General features: G+C 39.9%; 1 protein-coding gene across 1 annotated transcript in view; it reads left to right on the top strand.

Moving 5' to 3' along the window:
- Positions 1-3,956: 3,956 nt before the first annotated feature.
- The window catches only part of MORC1 (MORC family CW-type zinc finger 1), a 75,139-nt gene continuing 64,265 nt past the window's right edge, over positions 3,957-14,830 (top strand). Inside the window, exons 1-4 of the mRNA XM_060770652.2 lie at positions 3,957-4,035; positions 6,902-6,955; positions 9,639-9,673; positions 13,761-13,829. Of these exons, the coding sequence (XP_060626635.2) occupies positions 3,965-4,035; positions 6,902-6,955; positions 9,639-9,673; positions 13,761-13,829 (229 nt within the window). The 5' untranslated portion in view covers positions 3,957-3,964. The remainder of the gene's footprint in view (positions 4,036-6,901; positions 6,956-9,638; positions 9,674-13,760; positions 13,830-14,830) is intronic.

The following is a 14,830-nucleotide window of genomic DNA, read 5'->3' as shown; positions in this document are numbered from 1 at the left end:
CTTTGCTTCATAAATGATTTACTACGTCCAACTTGCAGGTAGAGGGCAGAGTCCACCATTGCATGGCATGTTTCCTCGACCTCTGTCAACCCTTTGGACTTTTGACAAGGACTTTTTGATACATGCCAGAAAAGAAATGTTTTCCCTCCCAAGGAACAGATGTTTAACTTACTCAGTTGTGATCATGTAAAATATCAAAGATGTTCCTCTATTTGGCAGCACAAATGAAGAGGTGATACTTCCCTATATTGTAAACTGTCTTTCTGAGAATACAGAGTGCATCTACACTGTAGAATTAATATAGTTTAACACCATAATACCGTAGCATGCTCAATGTTATGCTATCATGGGCCCCAAAATATTGAACCATTACAGTTAAAGTGGCATTAAGATGCAGTAATTCTACATTGTAAGTGCACCCAGAAAGAAGGCCCCTTCTACACATCCATATAATCTAGATTATCAAAACAGATAATCCACATTATCTGATTCAGAGTTGATTATCTGAGTCTACACTGCCATATAATCCAATTTGAAGCAGATAATATGGATTTTATATGGCAGTGTAGACAGGGCCTGAATCTACACTGCCAAATAATCTGGGATAAGAATATAATCTGAGATCAGATTATGGGATATAGGGCAGTGTAGATCCAGCCTTAGAGTTGAATGTTTTCATACAGCTGATCTGAGACTCCTTCTACACTGCCATATAATCCAGATTATCTGCTTTGAACTGGATTATCTGAGTCTACACTGCCATATAATACAGTTCAAAGTAGATAATCTGGATTTTATATGGCAGTGTAGATCCAGCCCATTTCACCAAATTCAACGCAAGTTTTTAATGCGAGTTTTATTGCCCAGTGACTATATGCTTGAGGCCCCTTCCACACTGTCCTTATATCCCAGGATCTGATCTCAGATTATCTGTTTATCCCAGGTTATCTAGAAGCGGGTACCCATATAATCTAGTCCTTCCACACAGTCATATAACCCAAAATGTCAAGGCTTGAATAGCGCACATTATCTGCTTTGAAGTGGGTTATTTAAGTCCACGCTCACATATTTCCCAGTTCAAAGCAAAAAATGTGGGACTATTCAGCTATGTGGAAGGGCCCCCAGGATCTGACCCCAGGTTTTCTGCTTTAAACTGGATTATATGAGTCCACACTGCCAGATAATCTGGGATAAACAGAAAACCTGGGATCAGAAGGGGACATAAAGATTTGTCAGATAAAGACCTCATATCACTTAGGTTACATGCAATGGAGTTACTGATTGCCAAAAATTGGAAAAAATAAGATAACGTATCCATCTAGAATGGGCTAAAAAGATATAGGCTATAAACCTATCATAAAGTTTATATATATAAGAGTAATGAAAAGAGAAATAGACATGACATGGAAACAATTTGGTAGTTTGATACATCAAAACAACAACAACCACCACCTTTATTTATACCCCACCACCATCTCTCTGAAAGGGACTCGGGGCGCCTAACATGAGGCCAAGCCTGAAAATACAATACCAATGAATAAAATACATAATTCAGACAACAGAATAATATCAGAATAAAATACATACAATAACAATAAAATAAATAAAGCAAATAAACATCATATAAAATCGAACACAATGGGCAGGACAAATGGGCGAGGTAAAATGATAAAACCCTGCATGAGGTAGGAAGAAAAAATGTGTAATTGAGAGGAGTCCAAAAAGGATGAACAGTGGCATTCGTCTTTCAGTTGAGGAAGGGGGAAAGTACATCATAAAGGCAACACTGTGGATGGAACAAACAGAAATGGGATACATGGTCACTCTCCAAAACAATGGCAAATTTGAACCACCAAATTATCAAATGAAAGGTTGAATTAACAATTAAATATGTACCATTATTATAATATAGAATGGAAGAAAAACGCAACTGTTAAAAGACTGACCAGAACTATATTTTTAATTAATGGGATGGGAGTGGGGTAAGTTTGTTTGCAATGCCATGCAATCCTAGGATTTGTAGTTTGGTGAGGACTCTTTGGCAGGAAAGGCTCAAGTTATTTCTCCCACCCTGGACATTCCACAGATATATAAACCCCACTTTGCCTACTTGCCAACAGATCTTGCAACCTCTGAGGATGCCTACCATAGATGTGGGTGAAATGTCAGGAGAGAATGCTTCCTGAACATGGCCATATAGCCCGAAAAACTCACAGCAACCCAGTGATTCTGGCCATGAAGGCTTTCAACAACACAAAGCTCTAGACAAGTGTTTCTCAATCTGGGGGTCGGGACTTCTGAAGGGGTTGTGAAGGGGTCATCTAGACCATCAGAAAACACAGTATTTGGTCATAGGGGTTCTGTCTGGGAAGTTTGGCCCAATTCTATCATTGGTGGGGTTCAGAATGCTCTTTGACTGTAGGTGAACTATAAATCCCAGCCACTACAACTCCCAAATGTCAAGGTCTATTTTCCCCTAACTTCACCAGTGTTCCCATTTGGGCATATTGCGTAGTTGTGCCAAATTTGGTCCAGAGCCATCATTGTTTGAGTCCACCGTGCTTTCTGGATGGAGGTGAACTACAGCTCCAAAACCCAAGGTCAATGCCCACCAAACCCTTCCAGTATTTTCAGTTGGTGATCATGGGAGTTCTGTGTGCCAAGTTTGTTTCAGTTCCATCATTGGTGGAGTTCAGAATGCTCTTTGATTGCAGGTTAACTATAAATCCCAGCTATTATAACTCCCAAATGGCAAAATCAACCCCCCCCCCCCCAGCTCCACCAGTATTCAAATTTGGGCGTATTGGGCGTTTTTGCCAAATTTGGTCCAGTGATTGAAAATACATCCTGCATATCAGATATTAACGATTCAGAACAGTAACAAAATTACAGTTAGGGAGTAGCAACTAAAATGATTTTATGGTTGGGGGTCACCACAACATAAGGAACTGTATTAAGGGATTGCAGCATTAGGAAGGTTGAAAAACACTTAAAACTACAACTTCCATGATTCTACTGTATTGAGCCACCACAGTCAAATTGGAGTCCTCGTGGACAACAAGTTAAACATGAGCCAACAATGTGATGCAGCGGCCAAAAAAGCCAATGGGATTTTGGCCTGCATCAATAGGAGTATAGTGTCTGGATCCAGGGAAGTCGTGCTATTTAATGATTTGTGATGCTATTGCTTTTAAATGCTTAACGATTTTGTATAGTGTATACCTAAATTGTTGTAAACCGCTCTGAGTTGCCTAAGGACTGAGAAGAGCAGTATACAAATAAAGTAAATAAATAAATAATGCTATCCTTCTATTCTGCCTTGGTTAGACCACAACTGGAATCACACTGTGGCATCACAACTCAAGATATTGACAAGCTGGAATGCGTCCAGAGGAGGGCGACTAAAATGATCAAGGGTTTGGAGAACAAGCCCTATGAGGAACGGCTTAAAGATCTGGGCATGTTTAGCCTGAAGAAGAGAAGGCTGTGAGGAGACATGATGAGGGCCATGTATAAATATGTGAGGGGAATCTATAGGGAGGAGGGAGCAAGCTTGTTTTCTGCTTCCTTGAAGACTAGGACGCGAAACAATGGCTTCAAACTACAAGAAAGGAGATTCCACCTGAACATGAGGAAGAACTTCCTGACTGTGAGAGCTGTTCAGCAGTGGAACTCTCTGCCTCGGAGTGTGGTGGAGACTCCTTCTTTGGAAGCTTTTAAAAAGAGGCTGGATGGCCATCTGTGGGGGGTGCTTTGAATGCAATATTCCTGCTTCTTGGCAGGTGGTTAGACTGGATGGCCCATGAGGTCTCTTCCAACTCTATGATTCTATTATTCTATGATGTCATGTGTATTCTTTTCCTGTAACTTCCCCTGAAGCATTCCCGCTCGTGACCACCAGGGGGCGGCCTAGGACTGGCTTTGTGGGCGAGGCAGGAGAACGCGGCGTGGTCCCTGCACAGAAATGGCCGAAGCCAAGCCCTACAGCTCTCTTTGCAGGGCGGAGTTGTGCCTGGAATTCCTGCATGCCAACTCGTAAGTGGGGCAAGCCTAGGCCGCATCCACACTAGGCATTCATCAAGGCGCTTGGGCACCTTTATAAGTGCCAGGCTTCACTGCTATAGAATGATGGGAGTTGTAGTTTGGTCAGAACCCAGGGCTCTTTGGCAGAATAGCCCCCAGAATGCCATAACATAGGTCAGTGGTGGATCCCCAGATGTTTTGGCCTTCAACTCCCAGAAAACCTAACATCTGGTAAACTAGATAATTTCTGGGAGTTGTAGGCCAAAACATTTGGGGAGCCACAGGTTGAGAACCACTGAATTATAGAGCCATGGCATTTAAATATAAATATATAGATATAAATGTAGATATATTATTAATGGAATTGGACCTGGGGGTTCAATGCTATGGAGCCCTGGATGGTGTCTCACCAAACTACAACTCCTAGGATCCCATAGCAATGAGTTGTGGCAGTTAAAGTGATACTGACCTGCATTAATTCTACAGTGCAGATAAGGCATGGGCCAGCTTGGACCCTCCAAATGCTTTGGACTTCAACTCCCAGCATTCCTAACAGCACCAGGCCCTTTTCTTTTCCCCTTCGGCCGCTTAAGCTGTTAGGAATGATAGGAGTTGAAGTCCAGAGCACCTGTAGGGCCCAAGTTGGCCCATGCCTACCTTAGTGGATTCTGGGAGTTGTAGTCCCAAGATGATAACACAATGGGTCCTTCCACACAGCACTATATTCCAGAACATCAAGGCAGAAAATCCCACAATATCTGCTTTGACCTGGGTTATCTGAGTCCACACTCAGATAATGTGGGATTTTCCGCCTTGATATTCTGGGATATAAGGCTGTGTGGAAGGATCCTTAGCAACACATTTTTTCCTGGGTTATAAATGTCATTTCCTAATTGATTCTATAATAAAAACATGGGGAAAGTTTATTAAACTGCAAAACTTTTTGTTTTGGAGGGACATCCTGCAGCCATTTTGTCATTTCCTAATTGGTTCTATCATTTTAAAAAAAACATGGTAAAAGTTTATTAAAATGCAAAAAAAAAAACCCTTTTGTTTTGGAGGGACATCCTGCAGCACATTTTGCTATGGTTGTTCTATGAATACTTCAGCAGCCCTTCCACACAGCCCTATATCCCAGAACTTCAAGGCAGAAAATCCCACAATATCTGCTTTGAACTGGGTTATCTGAGTCCACACTCAGATAATGTGGGATTTTCTGCTTTGATATTCTGGAATATAGGGCTGTGTGGAAGGGCCCTTAGCAACACATTTTTTTGTTCCTGGGTTATAAATGTCATTTCCTAATTGGTTCTATCATAAAAACATGGGGAAATACTAGGTTCTTGTGGGTTTTTTCGGGCTATAGAGCCATGTTCTAGAGGCATTTCTCCTGACGTTTCGCCTGCATCTATGGCAAGCATCCTCAGAGGTATGAGGTCATACCTCTGAGGATGCTTGCCATAGATGCAGGCGAAACGTCAGGAGAAATGCCTCTAGAACATGGCTCTATAGCCCGAAAAAACCCACAAGAACCTAGTGATTCCAGCCATGAAAGCCTTCGACAATACATGGGGAAATGTTTATTAAACAGCAAAAACTTTTTGTTTTGGGGAGACATCCTGCAGCACATTTTGCTATGATTGTTCCATATATACCTTGGGGGGGGGGGGGTTCCACACAGCCCTAAATCCCAGATCTCAAGGGAGACAATCCCACCATATCTGCTTTGAACTGGGTTATCTGAGTCCAGACTCAGATATTGTGGGATTTTCTGCCTTGATATTCTGGGATACATGGCTGTGTGGAAGAGCCCTCATTGAGTCTCAACCAATTCAGCATAGTTTGTGGCAGCCACATAAATGAAGTTTCTGGAGTATAACAACTACTTTCAAAGTAAGTACAGCATAATTAAACAGGAAATAACGCTTTCAAAACAGGAACAGAATATATTTTCTAATTTTGTTACATAGGGCCCTTCCACACAGTCCTAAATCCCATAATATCAAGGCAGAAAATCCCACAGCATCTGATTTGATCTGGGTTATCTGAGTCCACACTCAGATAATGTTGGATTTTCTGCCTTGATATTCTTGGATACAAAACTGTGTGGAAGGGCCTATACTGTAATCTTTCTGAGATGTTCGTCAATGCACTTTATTACTGGGTTACTGAGCCCACCATCTACTCCCTCCCCCTCCAAAAATTTTGGGGTGGAATTACCAGCAATCCAAATCCTTGGCTATACTGGCTAAGGCTGCTGGGATCTGCAGTCCAACAAACCTTGAAGGGCCAGAAAGATCTTATACCTGTGTCAAAACACATCTACATCCAGCCACTTTCTAAAATTACAGAGAGGAAGTGTCTCACTCAGGGCCCTTCCACATAGCCATATAACCCAGAATATTAAGGCAGAAAATCCCACAATATCTGCTTTCACCTGGGGGCCCTTCCACACAGCCCTATATCCCAGGATATCAAGGCAGAAAATCCCACATTATCTGAGTGTGGACTCAGATAACCCAGTTCAAAGCAGATAATGTGGGAATTTATTCAGCTGTGTGGACGGGGCCCAGACTATCAAGACAGAAAATCCCACAATATCTGTTTTGAACTTGTTTATCTGAGTCCACACTGCCATATATTCCAGTTCAAAGCAGATATACAGCTGTGTGGGCCTGAAACATCAACTAGTATTTAAATTGGGTTTTTTTATATACATTTTAATTGTGCTATATGAGAGAGAGAGAGAAAAAACAACAATCTTCACAACATACAAACTTTGAGATTCAACTGGTATTTGACAGTATTCAATACTGTTAGTATTTTGGACTGACTCCTTTGTTTAAAATATCCCCAATATCTCCTTGTATCCTTTTAGCACAACCCATGACTTCCTCTTTGGAGCCATTGCAGAACTTATTGACAATTCCCGGTACGTATTCCCCATTTATGAGCTAGATTTTATACAAGGCCCCTTCCACACAGCCCTATATCCCAGAATATCAAGGCAGAAAATCCCACAATATCTGCTTTGAACTGGATTATCTGCTTCCACACTGCCATATATTCCAGTTCAAAGCAAATAATGTGAGATATTATTCAGCTGTGTGAAAGGGGCCTGAGAGAATTAAATAAGCAAAATACTGTATTAAAGTCTCTTGATTGTTTTCAGTTACTCGATTTTTATCCCAGTGACATATTCATGTATTTTTATGTCTATACAAATTAAGTATCCCCTATCTGAAATGCTTACAAGCAGAAGTGTTTGAGCAAAGTGTTTATCTTGGAAGTGGGATACAAATCTAGGCACACAATCCATTTATGTTTCATATTAATCTTATGCACATAGCTTAAAGATGACTTTATGCAGTATTTCTAAAACAATTGTCCAAGAAACAATGTGTGCACTGAACATCAGAAAGCAAAACTGTCACTGTCACTGTCTCACTACCCATGTGGACAGATTCATTAGTATTTTTTTTATTTCAGACTTCTAGATCAGGAACACTCAACCTGTATTGATTTAAAATGTGAAGACTAGCCTTGAGGGAGCTGATACTGCCATAAATTTGGATAGGAATTATGCAGTCCTCCAGATGTTGTTTAACTACTGTATAATTGCCTGTATAGCCAGTGATGATTCTATGAGATGCAATCCAACAACATTTGGAGTGCTACATGATTCCCTTCTGCGTTAAAATGACTTGTTATTTATTTTGTGTCAAAAGCATTGCATACATAAGTATAAAACTGATAAAAATAGAAGGAGCACAAGCAGCTAAATAATTTTTGACTAAAACCAGGCAGCAGTGACCACATTTTATGTAGCTTTAAATAATTCATCCTCTTTACATGAGGCAAGGCATTGTGGACAAGCATACAGGTGCAGAATTGTTTGTTCTGCTCCACAGTCACACAAGGTGGAGAGTTCTTATAGATAGCTCCATTTTGCCAGGTTGCCTTTTGATCTGCCCACTCCACTTTAGAGTCTGTTCAGGGATTTCCAGTTTGTCCCTGGAGGCAGACCTTCGTGGGGGACCATCAAATTGAGATTTCCTAGTTTAGCTGCCCAGAGGGATGCTTTTGTTGTTGCTGGGGGAATACTAGGAGGAGTGGTGGATATAATGAATCTTTTCCTTGATTTGAGTCTACTGGGAGGAGGCTGATAGCCATGCAATAGCTGGCTTTCACATTGTTTAACCGTACTTCTCTTACCAGTTAGCAACTTCCCATTGCACACTGGGGGGAATGCCAGCTAGCTTGTAAAGTCTATCAACAGGGGTAGGTATGAGACATCCTGTGATTATTCTGCATGTTTCATTCAGTGCTATGTTCACCTGCTTTGTGTGTACAGATTTATGCTAAGCAGGGGAGGCATACTCAGCAGTTGAGTAAAACAAGGCCAGAGCTGATGTTCTTATTAATTTTAAATCTGCTCTCCATATGCTGCCAGTAAGTTTCCGCAGGATGTTATTGCATGCAGCTACTTTGTGCTTAGTGTTCATGCAGTATTTCCTAAACGTTACTGTTCAATTTAAGATAGTGGTTCTCAACCTTCCTAGTACCACGACCCCTTAATACACTTCCTCGTATTGTGATGACCCCCAACCATAAAATTATTTTCATTGCTACTACATAACTGTAATTTTGCTACTGTCATGAATTGTAATGTAGATATCTGATATGCAGGATGTATTTTCCTTCACTGGACCACATTTTGTACAAATACCCAATACTTACAAATTTAAATACTGGTAGGGTGGGGGGGGGGGTTGATTTTGTCATTTGGGAGTTGTAGTTGCTGGGATTTATAGTTAACCTACAATCAAAGAGCTTTCTGAACTCCACCGATGATGGAATTGAACCAAACTTTGCACACAGAACTCCCATGACCAACGGAAAATACTAGAAGGGTTTGGTGGGCATTGACCTTGAGTTTTAGAGTTGTAGTTTACCTGCATCTAGAGAGTACTGTGGACTCAAATAATGATGGAGCTGGACCAAACTTGGCACAAATACAGGGTTAGTCAAAATGCATAGGCCAATAAGCCATTCAATTGAATGGCTTATTGGCCTATGCATTTTGACTAACCCTGTACTTAATATGCCCAAATGTGAACACTGGTGAAGTTTGGGGAAAAATAGACCTTGACATTATGTAGTTGTAGTTGCTGGGATTTATAGTTCACCTACAATCACCTTGAACCCCACCAACGATGGAATTGAGCCAAACTTCCCACACAGAACCCTCATGACCAACAGAAAATACTGTTGTTTTCTGAAGGTTTTTAGTGATCCCTCTGACACCCTCTCCCGACCCCCCAAGGGTCCTGACCCCCAGGTTGAGAAACACTTATCTAAGGTGAGACTGAGATATTTGGGATAATTTATTTGCTATACATTAAAATGACTTATGAACATGGAGTTTTCATGTGCTGTGATGCAAAATCTTATTAGGTGCTACAAGATCCCTTTTCATACGGATCCAGATTAAAAGAGCTATGAATTTGTATTCTGTCTTTTTAGTCATATGTGAAGTGTTTTGTTCTTCTAAGTATATTATTATTACAATGTTTTATTTTTATCTATATCTATATTTAAACCATGTTTTTCAGAGATGCTGGTGCAACCAGATTGGATATACTTACTGGTGAGTTCTATTTAAAAGGGAATTTTGAAAGCATCTTTGCTTCAGCGTATTAATTGTCCCGTTTATTTACTTGCTTTGCAAAGAAATGACACATTTATTCCTGTGTGAAAATGTTCCAGTGGGCAAATTTAAGAAGCCTGTGACAGAAGTAGATTTTGACCTTTCTGTTAAAGTCTGTAGAGAAATGTGCCCAAATAGATGTCAGTGTTGTTTCTGTCTTGTATGGCAGTGAACCTGTCAACATAGCTGAAGGTAGTGGCACATGGAGAGCTCTATAATGCACTCCCTTTTAAAAGAAATCAGCCATGGCGCTGGCCCAATTCCAGGCATGCAAATTGTACAAATCCTCAAGTGTCCATTGGCTTCACTAATTGGCTGCTTGGATCTTACATAACAGGCCACTGCTCATTAGCTCTGACGAAGAGGCTACCCTTTGCCCTTTCATTAATGACCTTGAAACAATGCCACTACCATCCTTTTATTTCAGGTGACTTCAGAATGGTAACAAGTGTTTTTAAAAAATCGATATTAACAAATAAAATTTGCCACAGTGTGTTGAGGATTTCAGGCAGCCAGACAGGAATGTCCTGTTCTGGATATTCCATTATATTCTCCTAATCCACTTCTCTATTTTCCCTAACAATTAGTCAATATTCCCTGCCCATTTAATCCTCATGAGGTTTCGGGGTGTCCTTTATCCTCACCCTTAGGATTTTTTTTCTCTAAATATTGCTTATGGTTCTTCAGACCTTGGAATTTCCCCAGCTTGCTGATATATCTTGTTTATGTGTGTGTGCATGGTGCTGTGATATATATATATATACACACACACACACATATACATACATATACATATACATATATACATACACACACACAATTAATTATGAACTCATAGTGAATATCATATAGGATATTTCAAGATTACTGATTCCTGATTTCAAAAAACCAGAGCAGGCCTTGTTAAACTTTTTTTTACCTTGTGACCATTTTTTTGCCTGATAAATTTTTTGTGACCCAAAAAATCTTTACACGATCCCAGGCATATGGGTATCAGAAACAAACATTTATGATAATAAATCAGCATTTTCAAGGCTTTCTAAACAGGCTGATTTTCGTTTTTTATGAATGTGTTTATTATTCATTTATTTACTGCATTTATATACCGCTTTTTCTCACCCCTGAGGGGACTCAAAGTGGTGTACAACAAGTAATGGCAAGATTCAATGCCAACATATATACGAAACGAAAACATAATAACTAAAATGATAATATATAACTATAAATTAAATCTAAAATCATATAAAACATATACTGACATTTATGAAGTATAGCTGAAGCAATTTCTGCAGAGTCCATTGTAAACACTGCACATTGTTGCTAGCAGATTTCTGTAAATGTCTGTGTTCAGAAACCTTTTTCTATTGCCAAAAATTTTGTGACCTCAACCTTAAGCGAAGGGGACCCCATTTGGAGTCAGGACCCACAGTTTAAGAAGCAATGAATTCGTGTATAAAAGCCCACTAACAGAGAATGATGTGCCAATGGAACTTAGAAATGTCCCTATGACAAAAGGAGTAGAATAATGGAGATCGTATACTGTTTCCTAGCTTTCAGTTGCCTTTCCCAACCTGGTTAGATGATTTGGGCTGCAAAGCCCATCTTCACAGTCATTGTCCATGATTAATGTGGCTGATGAGAGTAGTAGTCCCAAATACCCAGCAAGAACCAGTTCGGTGAAGACTGGTTTTTTCACGGATCCAGTTGACGTCTTCAGTAGCAGCGGTTCCCAACTTTTGGGCCTACAGGTGTATTGGACTTCAACTCTCAGAAAACCCAGTGAGTTTACCAGCAGTTAGGAATTGTGGGAGTTGAAGTCCAAAACTCCTAAAGGCCCAAAGGTTAGGAACCATTGGATAAGAAATCAAGAACTCTCTGTTTTACTCTGTTTAACTCACTGTAATTACATACATCAGAGCGTATGCCACTTGAGGTGTCCGTATATACTGCACAAAGAGTAGAAGGACATGGCTTCAGTTGACCTATGGTTTCATTTGTTCCCATGTAAATATCTGCATTCCTAAATGCAGATTGAATTCTTCCTTGATGTTAAATGTTATGTATTACATGTGTATATTGTGAACCGCTCCGAGCCTTCGGAGAGTGGCGGTATACAAAATTGATAAATAAATAAATAAATATGTTATCTCAGATGTGCCCCTAAGTTCTATAGCCTGGTGGCCAGTTTATTTTTTTACCTTGTGATCATTTTTTTGCCTGATAATTTTTTTGTGACCCTTTCCACCCAAGAAATCTGCTAGGCAGTCTGCTAGGTTGACGTTGTGTTCCTACTTCATTTCCCCATCACTGAGAAAAAAATCAACCCCAAAATGGAGAACTGCAATCCAGAAGTCTCCAAGAGCCATTTGTCTTTGATTTAAAGCTATTAGAAGACTGGGCCTTTTTGTGGAAGCTTTAAATAGCCTTTGAAAAAACTGGAAGTGGCTGGGCAGTCAGTTTTAGCATATTGTGGAATCAGCCCTTTGAAAGATCAGGTTAGATAGTGAGTTTGCATTTCTTTGATATTATAATCACATTAAATCTGCTTTCTTGCCAGAAAGCAATTGTACATTAAAAAAAACCACAAAGTGGAAAAGGAGATAAAAGAAATATTGGTACTAACTAATTAGCAGGGCAGAATAAGCAGGGAGTCAGCTTTTAGAAGAAAGCCAGGTGTAGGATAGAGAGCGACTGAGAAGAATCAGGAAAGGGACATCAGTGACCCAGAGAATATCAATCTAGGCCAAAAGGAAGGTCAGTATAGGCTGATCAGATAATAGAGGGCCATCTCCATATTTCCTTCTCATACATACATATATGCACCTTCAATATGTGTCAAATCACTTCCAACAACGAATGGGATGGGTGGCACATGTAGACCTTGTATGGCTGTCCACCAAGCCATAGAGCTTAATTCTCAGGGGGTTGTGCTATCACCTACTATCTATGCTCTCCCTCCTGCATGTAGAAATCTGGAACATTCTAGACGAATTATAGGCTAGAACAGAAATGTTTGCTTCGTATGTAAGGAGTTATATTAAAGCATACAAAGTTCACACCATCCCCAGCACAATTTCAGAGGCTATTGGTGGTTCACAAGTCACTGACACAGTGGAATATCATTTCAGTCCAAGTTTTAAAAACATCGTCCAAAGTGCTGAACTTATTTTAAGAGTAGGTTGAAGCACCTTGGATAGCTCTTTCACTCCCTCTACTGTCCACATTTCAGCTTCGGTTCAGAAAGGTCTGCCTCTCGAGGCTCAGCTTCTAAGACTTATCACAGCAAAAATCTTGAGCTTTTAACAAGTCTTATTCCATCTCCTTATTCGTTCAGGGAGCAGCATATTCTTCATGAATATGCTGCATTTATGTCTATGGTCCTTTTAACCCTTCTTACTGCAAGGTTGGAAAGTTAGATAGATAGATTCTATTCAGCACTTTACCCCCAGCCCTGGCCCTATAGTTTGCTTTTTGCACACGTCCATATCCAGCCCTCTAATTCTGATCATGTCCACTATACTCCTAGTCATTAGTTGTTGAGGTTTGCTTTTGATACGTTTTAATGATGTTTTATACACTCTGTTTTTAATTGTCTAATTAGATTGTTATATGTTATTATGTTTGTAACTGTGATTTAGGTGTAACCTCTGTTGTTTGCTCTTTGCTTGGTCCCGTGTGTAAGCCACCCCAAGTCCCTTCAGGGAGATGGTGGTGGGGTATAAAATTAAAGTTGTTTATTATTATTAAAATTTCTTTTAAAAAAACTAATACAGTTCTAGTTCCCGCTGAAGTTCTTAGAGTTATTCTTTTTCAAACATGCGGCTTTTCCAATATTCCAGAGGAACTGCAACACAGCAGAAATAATGGTTATCCAATGTATTCCTGCCACACAATAACATAATTACTGCAAAAAGGAACTACTTACAAGTAACTTACTTGATCCACCAAGAACTGTTCTATTAAATGTGACTTTCAAATCTATACAAAAAGCTGTTTATTAAACACTTTTTCATGCTTTGTTTTATAGTGGATAATGATAATCTGCAAGGAGGGTTCATGTTGTGCTTTTTGGATGATGGATGTGGCATGACTCCACGTAAGTTAATACCTACATTGATTGAGTGTTGGTGTGGTGTGATGCTTAAAATAGCGAGTTGGAACTGGGAAGACAACCAATAATATCTCCATGCATCCAACTGCAGTTGATGATCTTTACATTAATAACAACAACTTTATTCTTATACCCAGCCACCATCTCCCTGCAGGGACTCGGTGTGGTTTACATATGGGCCAAAATGTTCACGAAACATAAAACAAAACAATCCATAAAACAAAACACATTAAAATAGGAGTATCATAAAATACAACAATCCAGATAAAACACATTAAACAAACAGAATAAAACAAATTGCATTGGAGCAATGAATCAGTTTCAGAATTCAGAATGTAGCCTAGAATTTGAAAGAGCTGTCCGTGGTACTGAACCATGAGCCTAAATAGGGTTATCACATTTCATCTATATAAATTCTGGATTCAACACCCCACCATCCTTCACAACCTCTGAGGATTCCTGCCATAGATGCCGGTGAAACGTCAGGAGAGAATGCATCTGGAACATGGCCATACAGTCCGAAAAACTCACAACAACCCAGTGATTCCAGCCATGAAAGCCTTCGACAATACGTTTTTCTGTTCTGTTTTTCAACATTCATTCTGTTTTGTTAACATTAAGAGCAAACATTTAAAGCATATACAAGCAAGATTTATTTATTTAGCCCACCCTCCCCTAGTAGGTATAGGTTGGATGGTAGAGGTGAATATTTATATAGTGCCTCTACCTGCCCTGCCTAACTTCAGGGGCAGTTCTGATTGAGACAACAGCAAAGCAGGGAAAGCTTCATGAAAAGAGTAAGGGGTAGGGAAGTTTTGACTGGATGTTTTGAACGACATCTCCCCAAATCCACTGTTGTTGTCTTCATTGATTTTTCTGGGAATTGATGTCCACAGAATTTGGACTCCCAGAGATCCAATGCATTAAACCTTTTCCGCCACTTGCTGTTGTCCCAATGCCAGACTAACTTAATTTTTTGACTACTC

Source organism: Anolis sagrei, chromosome 3 (assembly GCF_037176765.1).
Source record: "Anolis sagrei isolate rAnoSag1 chromosome 3, rAnoSag1.mat, whole genome shotgun sequence".
Lineage (NCBI taxonomy): Eukaryota > Metazoa > Chordata > Lepidosauria > Squamata > Dactyloidae > Anolis > Anolis sagrei.
This window is presented reverse-complemented; position numbering and strand designations above follow the sequence as displayed.